General features: G+C 42.3%; 1 protein-coding gene across 1 annotated transcript in view; it reads right to left on the reverse strand.

The window, feature by feature from the left end:
* The window catches only part of NPAS3 (neuronal PAS domain protein 3), a 1,265,871-nt gene extending 1,252,474 nt beyond the window's left edge, over window positions 1-13,397 (reverse strand). The window contains exons 1-3 of the mRNA XM_030213689.1: window positions 13,390-13,397; window positions 12,809-12,929; window positions 12,242-12,485 (exon numbers count right to left, since the gene is read on the reverse strand). Coding sequence (XP_030069549.1) covers window positions 12,242-12,485; window positions 12,809-12,929; window positions 13,390-13,397 — 373 coding nt within the window. The remainder of the gene's footprint in view (window positions 1-12,241; window positions 12,486-12,808; window positions 12,930-13,389) is intronic.
* Between the last annotated feature and the right edge of the window lie 270 nt (window positions 13,398-13,667).

The raw sequence follows: 13,667 nt of genomic DNA on the forward strand, positions 1-13,667 counted from the left end.
CAAAAATGGCACATGTGAGTTTATCTTTTTGGGCAGACTGGGTGGACCGTGCAGGTCTTTTTCTGCCGTCATCTACTATGTTATTAGTACTACTACTACTACTACTATTTAGCATTTCTATAGCGCTACAAGGCATACGCAGCGCTGCACAAACATAGAAGAAAGACAGTCCCTGCTCAAAGAGCTTACAATCTAATAGACAAAAAATAAATAAAGTAAGCAAATCAAATCAATTAATGTGAACGGGAAGGAAGAGAGGAGGGTAGGTGGAGACGAGTGGTTACAAGTGGTTACGAGTCAAAAGCAATGTTAAATAGGTGGGCTTTCAGTCTAGATTTAAAGGTGGCCAAGGATGGGGCAAGACGTAGGGGCTCAGGAAGTTTATTCCAGGTGTAGGGTGCAGCGAGACAGAAGGCGCGAAGTCTGGAGTTGGCAGTAGTGGAGAAGGGAACAGATAAGAAGGATTTATCCATGGAGCGGAGTGCACGGGAAGGGGTGTAGGGAAGGACGAGTGTGGAGAGATACTGGGGAGCAGCAGAGTGAGTACATTTATAGGTTAGTAGAAGAAGTTTGAACAGGATGTGAAAACGGATAGGGAGCCAGTGAAGCGACTTGAGGAGAGGGGTAGTATGAGTAAAGCGACCCTGGTGGAAGATGAGACGGGCAGCAGAGTTTTGAACCAACTGGAGAGGGAAGAGGTGACTAAATGGGAGGCCAGCAAAAAGCAGATTGCAGTAGTCTAAACGAGAGGTGACAAGGGTGTGGATGAGGGTTTTGGTAGAGTGCTCGGAAAGAAAGGGGCGGATTTTACGGATGTTGTAAAGAAAGAAACGACAGGTCTTGGCAATCTGCTGGATATGAGCAGAGAAGGAGAGAGAAGAGTCAAAGTTGACCCCAAGGTTTCGAGCTGAGGAGACAGGGAGAATGAGAGAGCCATCAACAGAAATAGAAAACGGGGGGAGCGGGGAGGTGGGTTTGGGGGGGGAAAATGAGAAGCTCGGTTTTGGTCATATTTAATTTCAGGTGGCGTTGAGACATCCAGACAGCAATGTCAGACAAGCATGCTGCATGGATGCAAGGTGAGATATCAGGGGTAGAAAGGTAGATTTGGGAGTCATCAGCATAGAGATGGTAGGAAAAGCCATGGGATGAGATTAATGAACCAAGGGAAGAAGTGTAGATAGAAAAGAGGAGGGGACCAAGAACAGAACCCTGAGGTACGCCGACAGGCAGAGGTATGGAAGTAGAAGAGGATCCACCAGAGTGAACACTAAAGGTGCGGAGGGAGAGGTAGGAAGAGAACCAGGAACGGACAGAGCCCTGGAATCCAAGTGAGGACAGGGTATCGAGAAGTATGCTGTGATCGACAGTGTCAAAAGCAGCGGAAAGATCAAGAAGAATGAGGATGGAATATTGACCTCTGGATTTAGCCAGTAATAGGTCATTGCAGACTTTAGTAAGCGCAGTTTCGGTTGAGTGGAGAGGGCAAAAATCAGATTGTAGTGGGTCAAGAATAGCATGTGAAGAGAAAAAATCAAGGCAGCAGCGGTGAACAGCATGCTCAAGTAATTTGGAGAGAAAAGGAAGGAGGGAGATGGGTCAGTAATTAGAGGGACAAGTAGGGTCGAGTGAAGGCTTCTTAAGGAGAGGTGTGACCACAGCATGTTTAAAGGCAGCAGGGACAGTCGCAGTGGAAAGTGAGAGGTTGAGAATGTGACAGATAAAAGGAATAAGAGCAGGAGAGATGGCATTAAGAAGGTGGGTGGGAATGGGATCAGAGGAACAGGTGATATATTTTGAGGAAGAAAGGAGAAGTGTAGTTTCCTCAATAGTAACTTCAGGAAAGGAGGAAAGGGAATGAGGGGAAGGAGAGAGAGGGGAACGGACTAGTGGAGGGAGAGGTGGTGAGGTAGAGAAAGCAAGGTTTATCTTTTCAACCTTGTTGTGAAAGAATTCAGCAAGGGTGTGAGGAGATAATGAAGGGGGAGTTGGGGGAGGGGGCACCTTGAGGAGAGAGTTCAATGTGGTGAAGAGAAGTCGAGGATTAGAGCCAAGAGAGTTGGTCAGTTGGATATAATAATCCTGAATGGCACGTAAAAGAGCAGATTGGAAGGAGGTCAGCATGAACTTAAAGTGTAAGAAATCAGCAAGGGCCCGAGATTTCCGCCAGAGGCGTTCGGCGGAGTGGATACAGGAACGTAGGTAGCGGATATTAGAAGTCAGCCAAGGTTGGGGGTTTGTACGCCTTACAGGGCGGGTCATCAAAGGTGCAAGAGTGTCTAAGGCAGAGGATAGAGTATTGTTGTAAGAAGAAATAGCCTCGTTGACAGATGTGGATGGTGCCACAGTAGAGAGGAGGTATTTTGATCATGACACTCCATTCCCTCATCCTTTCCTTATTGATCACTAGACTATTGTAATATTGTTTATTTAGGTTGCCCCCGCTCTCTGTTGAAAAAAAACTACAATCGCTTCACAAAATGGCCATTAGGCTTCTTTGCCATGCTCATCATTTTGACCATGTTTCCTCTTTGCTTCAGAGTCATCATTGGCTTCTGGTTGAACAATGCATTATTTTCAAGACTCTTACACTTGCTTTCAAATCACTCAGGCTAGGCCTCTCCCTTTACTTACCTTCACTCACAATTCCTCACTCCCCTGTTCATTGTTACATTCCAAAATGACCATTGCCTTGTTCTGCCTGGCCCTAATCAGGCCCAGATAAAATCCACCAACCACCGGGCCTTCTTTTTCACAGCTCCTTTTCTTTAGAATTCACTACCTCTTCATATTAGAGCTAAATTATCCTTCAAGATTCAAAGTTGCTTTAAAAACCTGGTTATTCCATGCTGCATTTGCCCCTTCTTAGACCAATTGCGATCCTGCACTAGGAGTGTTGCCTTTCTGTTTTCATTCTATCACTTCCCTGTTTTCCTCCCTCTCTTCTTTCTCCCTTCATCAAATTGACCTTCATTATCTTTGTTGTATGACTGGAATTCTCCTTACCTTCCTGTCATAATTTGTAGTTCTTTTCCTGCTACATTTAATTCTTTATTGTAAACCGCTTTGAACTGCGAGTTAGCAAAGGCGGTATAGCAAATGTGAATAAACTGTAAACTACAGATTGTGCGGTATAGAAATTTATTAAATAAATAAATGTGGGTGTCCAGATTATAGAATTGCCCTTATAGAGACCAACTGTATTAAGGGGTGCCTAGAGGACACCTATCTGGAGCCTATTCTATAAATGAAAGCAGGCAACTACTTTCCTTCATAGAATACTAGCGCAACAGATCAAATATGTGCACATAATTTAGGCACAACCACTTAACACCTCACCTAAAGCGTTATTAAACTTTGCGTAAATACGGTACAGTATTCAATAATTTATGTGTATAACGCCTACCTTCAAGCTACATGCCAAAAACTTTAGGCGCCAATTTATAGATTACTGCAAAATCGGAATATTTACATTTACACATGTATATGTCGGTAGAAAGGTCATTTATGCAGATTCTTGGTGCCTGAATGTTATTGCCTTATGATATTCAGTTTAGAGGACATATCTTGCGAAAGATGTAAAAAGACTGGAAGCGGTGCAAAGAAAAGCTACAAAAATGGTTTGGGATTTGCGTTCCAAACCGTACGAGGAGAGACTTGCCAACCTGAACATGTATACCTTGGAGGAAAGGAGAAACAGGGGTGACATGATACAGACGTTCAAATATTTGAAATGAATTAATCTGCAAACAAATATTTTCCAGAGATGGGAAGACGGTAGGATTAGAGGAGATGACTTGAGGTTGGAGGGGGGCAGACTCAGGAGTAATGTCAGGAAGTATTTTTTCACGGAGAGGGTGGTAGATACATGGAATGCCCTCCCATGGGAGGTGGTGGAGATGAAAACAGTAATGGAATTCAAACATGTGTGGGATAAACACAAAGGAATCATGTGTAGAAGGAATGGATCTATGGAATCTTAGCGGAGATTGGGTGGCACCACCGGTAACTGGAGAGTAAAACCAATGCTGGGCGGACTTCTATGGTCTGTGCCCTGATCATGGCTAAATAGATATGGATGGGCTGGAGTGTAAATGATAAGGGGCTTCAACATTAGCTTCAGAACTTTTAGTACAGGAACAGTGCTGGTCAGACTTTTACGGTCTGTGCCCTGAAAAGGCAGGGACAAATCAAACTTGGGTATACATTTAAAATGGCACATACCATGTAAAATGAGTTTATATTGTTGGGCAGACTGGATGAACCGTTCAGGTCTTTATCTGCCGTCATTTACCATTTTACTATGTTACCCCCACAAGGCTTAAGTTCTGAATTTCAAACATACCAATTTTTTGTAAAATAGGTGAATACTTTAAGGAATCTCTGGCAGGGTAGATGAAGACAGGTGAAGTATAATAACAGTGGGCTAAGCTCAAAGATGGTATAGCAAGAACAACAGATCTTTAAGTCACGAAAGTAAATAACAAGAAGATTGTGTGAGTTCTTCCACTCAGTAACTGCCTTCCCTTCTGATCAAGCCTTCAGATGCTGGTGTCCCCCAGGACTTAGCTGATGGCCTAGTGGTTAGAACAATGAGCTGAGAAACCGCAAGCCTAATTCTCACATCTGCCATGGACATTTAAATACCTGAATGGTATTGCTAGTGCACAAGAAGCAAACCTTTTTCAATGGAAAGGAAATTGCAGAACTAGGGGAACATAATGTGAAGTTTTAATTTAAACCTACTTGGCATTGATATTATATCATGTTAACCAATTCTAGTTTGAAGAGGGTGACAGCACAGTCAGAAGCAATCAATTAATACAGCATATTACACAATCACACACAAGATAAAACATCATCCCACTAGCAACAAATAATAAAAAGGTCTTGACTTTTCTCTAAATGGACACAAAGAGAGGCATAATCGAAAGGGACGCCTAAGTTTTGCTGAGGACGTCCTCGCAAAACGTCCCGGTAGAGGGCGGGGAAACCAGTATTATCGAAACAAGATGGACGTCTCTTTTTCGTTTCGATAATACTGTCGGGGACGCTCAAATCCTGAAATTAAGGTCGTACTTAGAGATGGTCGTCCCAAGACTTGGTCGTTTCTGATTTGCGGCGATAATGGCAACCAAGGATGCCCATCTCAGAAATGACCAAATGCCAGCCCTTTGGTCGTGGGAGGAGCCAGCATTCGTAGTGCACTGGTCCCCCTGACATGTCAGGACACCAACCAGGCACCCTAGGGGGCACTACAGTGGACTTCAGAAATTGCTCCCAGGTACATAGCTCCCTTACCTTGTGTACTGAGCCCCCCAAAACCCACTACCCACAACTGTGAACCACTACCCATAGCCCTTAAGGGCGAAGGGGGGCACCTAGATGTAGGTACAGTGGGTTTTGCAGGGCTCACATTTACCACCACAAGTGTACAGGTAAGGGGGGTGATGGGCCTGGGTCCACCTGCCTGAAGTGCACTGCACCAACTAAAACTGCTCCAGGGACCTGCATACTGCTGTGATGGACCTGAGTATGACATTTGAGGCTGGCAAAAAATATTTTAAAGATATTTTTGAGGGTGGGAGGGGGTTAATGACCACTGGGGGGAGTAAGGGTAGGTCATCCCCGATTCTCTCCGGTGGTCATCTGGTCAGTTTGGGCCAGGGTGTAGCTAGACAACAGATTTTAGGTGGGCCTAGGAAAGAAATGAGTGGGCAGCAAGTGTTTCCCCCCCCCCCCAAGCTTGCATAGGTGCTGGTATCATGGACAGTAACATTTTCGTTACCATCAGAAGGAAGTCTTCAGCTGGTGGAGCTTGGTATCCCCACCAGCTACTGCTAAACGTGTGCTACTGTTGGGTGGGCCTGAGCCCTAAGTGGGTGGGCCCTGACCCACCCAGGCCCACATGTGGCTACCCCACTGGTTTGGGCACCTTTTTATGCCTTGGTCGTAAAAAAAACAGGACCAAGTAAAGTCGTCCAAGTGCTCGTCAGGGACACCCTTTTTTTTTCCATTATGGGTCGAGGACGTCCATGTGTTAGGCACGGCCAAGTCCAGCCTTCACTACGCCTCCGACATGCCCCCGTGAACTTTGATCATCCCTGCGACGGAAAGCAGTTGGGGACGCCCAAAATCGGCTTTCGATTATACCGATTTGGGCAATCCTGTGAGAAAGACGCCCATCTTCTGATTTGTGTCGAAGATGGGCGGCCTTCTTTTTCAAAAATGAGCCTGAAAGTCAAAGAATAAAAACAAAACTGCTGAAAAAGTCAAGTTGATGAGCTTTTTACATAGAAACAGAAAGTGAAGGCAGATAAATACCATATGTCTTATCCAGTCTGCCCATCTATGCCTCTACTTTCCTTTCCTCTCCCACAGAGAATCCTATGTACCTGTCCCAAGCTTCTTGACTTCAGTTATAGTTTTTATCACTACCACATTCACCAGGAGACAATTTCACAAATTCACCACCCCTTTCCATGAAGAAGTATTTCCTCAAGTAATTACTAAGTCTGTCCCCTTTCACCTTCATCCTATGCCTCCTCATTCCAGAGCTTCCTTTCAATTGAAAGAGACTTGCATCTTGTGCATTTATGCCATGGAGGTATTCAAACATTTCCATCATATCTCCTCTTCCAAAGAATACATACTGAGATCTTTAATCTGTTCCCATATGCTTTATTACAAAGACTACTGACCATTTTAGTAGTCACCCTCTGGACCAATTCCATGCTGTGGTTTTCAGCATTGTACACAATGCTGAAATTGTACACAAAATTCAAATGAGGTCTCAGCAGAGTTTATACAGGGCATCATCATCTCCCTTTTCCTACTGGCCATTCCTCTCCCTATGCACCCAAGCATCCTTCTAGCTTTGTGTTGCCTTTTCTACTTGTTTGGCCACTTTAAGATCATCCCATACAATTACACCCTATCCTCTTTCAAGCATAAAAGTTCTTCACCCCCTAAATTGTAATGTTCCCTTGGATTTTTACTATCCAAATACATGACCCTGCATTTTTTAGCATTAAATCTTAGCTGCCAATTCTGGACCATTATTCAAGCTTTGCTAGGTCCTTTCTCATGTTATCCACACCATCAGGGATGTCTACTCTATTGTAGATTTTGGTGTCATTTGCAAAAAGGCAACTTGCCAGACTCCCTTCAGCAATATCGCTTACAGAAATGTTAAAATGACCCAGCCCAAGAACCGAACCTTGCGGCACATCACTGGTAACATCCTCTTCATCAGAGTGACCTCCATTTACCACTACTGTCTATCACCTTCCACTCAACCAGTTCCTAACCCATACAGTCACTTTAGGGCTCATACCGAAGGCACTCAGTTTATTTATTAGTCATCTATGCGGAACCGTGTCAAAGGCTTTGCTCAAATCTAAGTAAACTATATCTAGTGATCTCCCTTGATCCAACACTCTGGTCCTCCAGTCAAAGAAATTAAACAGATTTGCCTGACAAGACCTGCCTCTAGTGAAACCATGCTGCCTTGGGTCCTGAAGTCCACTGGATTCCAGAAACTTAATTGTTCTCTGTTTTAAAAACATTTCCATTAATTATTTACCACAGAAGTCAGACTTACTGGCCTGTAGTTCCCAACCTCTTCCTTACTTCTGCTTTTGTGGAGAGGTACACATCTGCCTTTCTCAAGTCTTCCAGGCCCATTCCTGACTCGAGAGAAGCATTGAAAAGGCCATCCAGTGGAGCTGCTAGAACTTCCCCAAGTTTCTTCAGTACCCTCAGTCGTATGCCATCTGGCCCCATCTTTTTGTCCACCTATAGTTTAGCCAGCTCCTCACAAATTTCTTTCTAGTCTTAAATCCAAGGGGGAAGATTCTGGAACAATGTTATGATTTATTTTTTCACTGAAAGAATTGTGGATATTTGGAGTGCCCTTCTGGAGAAGATGGTGTGGATAAAATCAGTAAAGGAATTCAAGAAAGAGTGGGACACTCAAAAAGGATCCCTAGTGGGAAGAGGTTGGAAATGAAGCACTGTGGTATCCTGCATCGAGCAGTAGTTATAACCCTAAGCAGCAGCAAAACAATTACATTGGGCCTTCAAGGAAGCATGGGGGGAACTTACATGAAGCAGCAGCTATTAAAGCAAACCAGAGTAGTATAACTGCATCAGGGCTCCAAGGAAGCACTGTTGTATAATTTTGTCCAGTTTGTGATCTGCTTTGTTCTAGTTCTGTACTTATGAAATGTTAAAAGTAATATGCAAATAAATTAAATCGGGGTAACCTGTATTAGGCAGTGCTGATTTTGCATCAAAGCTCCACAAATGTGTGAGGAGACCATCTCTGTGATAGATTTTGATCATTCTTAGGGCAGACAGGAGAGGACGATAGAGAAGTAAGGAGGATGGTATGGGCAAAAGGGGTAGCTTGTTGGTGATGGGCTGTACATATATGCATACTGTATCCACTAGAAGATGATGAATCTCACTGGGCAGAATGGACGGGCTGTTATAGTTATTATCTGTCTTCGTCTATTCTTTTACTATGTGTAACTAAAGGAGCTGCCTGCTGAGTGTAACAAACCAATGTGTACCCTGGCTTATGTTAGATTCTGCTGAAAAGAAACCTAAATGTACACAAATGGATTTTCAGGCTCTTTTAGATCTGTGATAAACTTTACTTTAACAGCTTTTTATGTTTGTAAAAAATGGAAATATGTAAATAGTCCTATGCATTTGGGTAAGTAATATCAATCCTGCTATCCCTTCTAACAGCACCAGTGCAACATCTGGTATCGTTGGCTGCAATGCAGAATGTACTTTGAGCTACACTGAAGTAGCATTCTGGCACTTCATTTAACACTTGTGGCTGTCCTAAAAGCACATAGTAAATATAGAAAACTGCCATGGGTGGAATAAAGAGAAATCCAGATGCAAACTGTGAGGCTGTCTGTATAATGAGGAACAAGTGAAAAGCATGACAAGGATCATAAGTAAAGTTATATAACTACTCTCCATAGCTACATTTTTATGGCCTTCTGGGCTAGTTCTGTTCTAATATTTTAGGAATACCATGACAAATGGAAAATGAGCCCATAAATTAGAAACTAATTTAAAAAGTATCAGTGCTGGATTTTCTAGCAACCTTTAAGGAATCTGCCCGTTCTAATTTACTCCACAGTTAAGTATGACTGGGAACTGTTGGAAGAATTTTAACCTTTGCCGTGGAAGCAGATAAACCTCAGACTTGAACCACAAACTTGATTATGCTCCTTCAAAATCCTTCAGTTTATTTCTTTGCAATAGCACATGCAAAAAGAAATCGTTGTTACACTGTTCATGTTACACATTATGCATGTCTCATGTCTATGGGTAAACAGGAAATCTGCACACATTAGAATCAACTGCAAAGTTTTGAGACTGTCTGAAACACAGCTTTGTAGATCGATTTATCTATCTATCTATCTATCTATCTATCTATCTATCTATCTATCTATCATCATAAAATGTGGGATTTTCTTTGAAATCTAAACCTCTTTTGCTGTGATACTCCACATATACTCCCCATAATCACTTAGAGGGAGATGCACAAAGCTTACCTCCCTTGCAATGTTTACTTTAGACTGTTTTTTTGCTGATCTAAAGCAAACATTTAGCATTTAATGTATAAAGGGGTTCTGCATGGCTTTAACCACTGGCCATAGCAACTACCAATAATCCAATTCAAAGGAAATATATTACAATGAGATCATCAGTATTCAAATGAGCATTCCGTGCGGTGCACAGAAAGCAGCGCCTACCTTTGATGTGCAAAATCTTCTGATGTGTCAGGAGATGTCCTTGTGTGACCGATCCCGGGCCCGGGACTGTGAACAGAGAGCACTCTACAGATCGGGAGGTGGTTGATACATACTGTTTAATAATAATCCTTTCACATTTTGAAGCCTTCCTGCTTTTCAAAATTACTCCTGTGGCTAGAATATAGACCCATGGCTGACGAGTACTTCAGGATAGCAGTTGGCAGAAAAAGTTAAGTTTCCCCGATTTGTCCTGGTGAGTTCCTTTACTCCTTTAGCCTTTGCCTCCAGATCTACACCCCCCTCCCCCCATCCTAGGCACAGGCCGAAAGTGAACTCCCGGATTTGGCACAGGCAGGATCTGAGCCCACCGGCAGAGCGTGCAGCAGCTATTCCTGGGCATGTACAGAACACGGACACTTACCGTGCCCTAGGCACTTTCCCTTGCAGATTTTCCATGTAGCTAATTTGCATACGGTTCCCTTTGTGAATTCGTCACTGTTTACCAGTTAGTAAGGTCACCCGTAGCTGCCGCATTTAATGGCAACCTTGGTGCATCAGCCCCTTAATCACTACATATGGGGTAATTCTATAAAGGTTGCTACAAGGGAGATACCAAGATGGAGTGCACTAAGTGGTAATTCTATAATGGCATTTGGGTGCCCACATTCCATTATAGAATACTAGTAGAAGTTGGCATTTGTGCGCGCTCACTTATGCCATATCAATAAATGCTTGTGCCTAAAGGCGGCACTTTATTATGTAGCTTACAGTATTATGTAAGTTACGCCCATAAATGTTGGTCCCGCCCACGTCCTTCCCCCTGTGCGCACTCCCTTACATTTACATGCTAAGGGGTGAATTTTATATATGGCATCAAAAAAATTACTGGAAAAAGCACTATTCTATAAGCTGCGCTTACAGTTAGGTGCAGTTTATAGAACAGTGCTTATGCCCAGGACTTGGGCTTAACTTTAGGTGCAGCCATTGTACCTAAATTGGGCATGCATCCCCCGTATTCTACAACAATGAATCTAAATGCTAGGAATGCCCCTGTTCTACCCAAGACCCTTTCATTTCCGCGCCACTTATTTTACTCACACCTAAATTTATGCATGCATGTTCCAATTAAATCTAATTAGCACCAATAAATGTTTGTTAAAAACCAATTATTGGCACTAATTTGCTTTTTTAGAATTTGGTGGGTGAGTTGCATGATAAACTTATAGAATAGAGCTGAGCGTGCACCTACACTTATGTGTGTAATTATAGCAGTCTTAACTTTTGGCGGGAATGAAGCGGTTTGGGGGGCAAGTCTATGTGAGTGTGCTTATATATAGATGCCTAGAGGGCACCTATGTGGCCCTATTTTATAAGGAAAGTAGGCACTTACTACCCGATTTTCAGATCTCGGGAGATAGCCGGGCTGTCTCCTGCAGTTTGCACTGAACCTGGATATTCAATGCCGTGCCATTTCCAGTGACCGCATTGAATATCCGGTTTTAACTTTGGCCGGTCTGACTTTAATTGGACAAGCTGATATTCAGCTTGTTGGCGGCCATATTGATGTTTGACTTTTAAAATTGGCAGATAGCCAGTTATATCGCACCATATAACTGGCTGTCTTTAAGCCACCAACTGGCAATATTCAGAGCTAGATAGCCGCTAAGTGCCGTTTTAGCGACCATGTCCTTCTGAATATCAGCCTCTTACTTTCCCTTTATAAAATATTAGCTTAACAGGTACAAGAGATGCCTATATTTTTGGCATTAGCATGAGCTGGTATAAATGTTTGCCCCGAAATTGCTAAACCATATGCGTAAATTATAGTATTCAAGTTACACGTGAAACTTGGCATACTCCACCCATTTGTATGTCAACCTTCAAATAAAACTATGCATATTTAGGCGCTATTTTATCAAATAACATTTAGCTAGAATATTATCATTTATGCACGTGTGCACACATAAGTGTGTAAGCATGTATATGTTAGTATTCTGGTCATTTATGTGTGTCTTGATGCTTAAGAGGTCCTTTTACTACGGTGAACTAACAGACTTAGCGTACGCTAAATGATAAGATGCCCCACAGGAATATAATGGGTGTCTTATCATTTAGCCATGTTACTCATTAGTACACCTTAGTAAAAGGACCCTTAAATGTTGGCATCCACCTTATGGAATCACCCCCTTTGCTCATTACTTCATAAAACAATATGGAAAACGTGCAGAGAAGCTTCAATGTACCAGTTATATAAGATTTATGTCAGTTCAAAGAGAAAATATTCTGGATCTAAGTGCTATATATTTGGTGCACAGAATACAGAACTCTTTGTTTTAATTTCTTTCATATAAATGCAAAGCGACAAACAACTGAATTTAGTAGGATCAGAACTTAAAATAGGCTGTATTGTTCCACATCACAAAAAGCCAAGAGTGTAAATCATCTTACTACAATCATACCTTTTACAGAAGTATTAGGCGGTGGACCTTCCATCCTCAAGTTCCATGGAGGATCTCCCTGATTAGCAAAGTCTCTCATTTTCAGATAACTTATTGTGAGTCGGATGATGGACGCCTTATCAAGCTGGCTGGTAATGGCTGCAGGGAGCGGCAGTAACTTGGCCAGCTCATAGAATTCAAAATTTTCTTTCCCCCGGCGAGAGCGGGCTGCATCTCGGGTTTCTCTTTCCTCAAGGCTTGTAAACTGCAACAAAGGAGGATATTTATCAGTACAGGAATTTTAGTCTCTCATTTTTTTTCTTTTGTCCTTGGTGCTAGGTTTAACGAAAAACTGTACCCCATCAATATGTTGTCAAACTGCTGCCATGCACAGATAAGCTAGATTCATGCTACGCACTGCAGAGGCAGAATTTAGCTCCTTGAATGATTTTCCCTCTATAGAAGGACATTTTCTATAGTAAAATAAAAATCACACCCCATGCCCCCTAAAGAGTCTCAGGGGGAAAAAAAAACCCCAAAAGAGAACAAGTCATATGGTCCAGGTAAACTCCGACTGGCTGATCTCACAACATCAGGTTCTTTTAGATTTAGCACACTTGCAATGGGGTAATACCAGGACCAAACTGGCCAGTTGGGTCTGAGTGGGTTCAGGCAGTCCCCAAAACTTGGAGCATATAACTGAAGATGGCTACACAGAAAAAAAAAGTCTAAACTATGGCTACTACACATTCTAGTTGAAGGACCCTCACAAAGTGCATTTCACTTTCAAGACCTCCTCAGGGGTTGTAGAATATATCCCTTCTGAATTTTAAACAAGTACTCATATTTGAATAATGTATTTTATTAATTAAACAACATGCACAATTGCTAAATGAATTAAGGAACCGAGTGAAAAAAATCATCAATATCTTCTATCAATAAATCAAGATGTTGCATGCAATTATAGGCATTGCTCCTAACAGTATATCTTTCATCATTTGACTGATTAGTTGTCTCTGAAGTATTCCAGAGATGAAAGACTGCTTTCACTAAGGAGATACATTTCTCTGATTTTCTTAAACAGATTGGCTTTGGCCAAGAATTTATATTTTGCTGATTCATCCAATTAAAGTAGTCCCTGTCTTCAGTTTAACTTCCTATTAACCTACCTTGCCATACTCTCATAACCCCTCCCGACCCACCCTAGTTCAAGAAATATGTTTTAAGTATCTGTGAAAGGGCAGTTGGAGGACTGAAGCTGCCTCATGATAACATAACAAAAAACCTCACCTACTTCACTGTGTTTTTATATCAGTTCCTAAGATACTTCAGTTCCTACAATTTTTCTCAATGAAGTATTGCCTGTTCCTCAATTATCACCACTATAGTCCCTACTTTAGGGACCTTTACTAAAGCTTAGCGAGTGCTAATGGATATTAATGTACAC

Source organism: Microcaecilia unicolor, chromosome 9 (genome assembly GCF_901765095.1).
Source record: "Microcaecilia unicolor chromosome 9, aMicUni1.1, whole genome shotgun sequence".
In the NCBI taxonomy this organism is placed as follows: domain Eukaryota; kingdom Metazoa; phylum Chordata; class Amphibia; order Gymnophiona; family Siphonopidae; genus Microcaecilia; species Microcaecilia unicolor.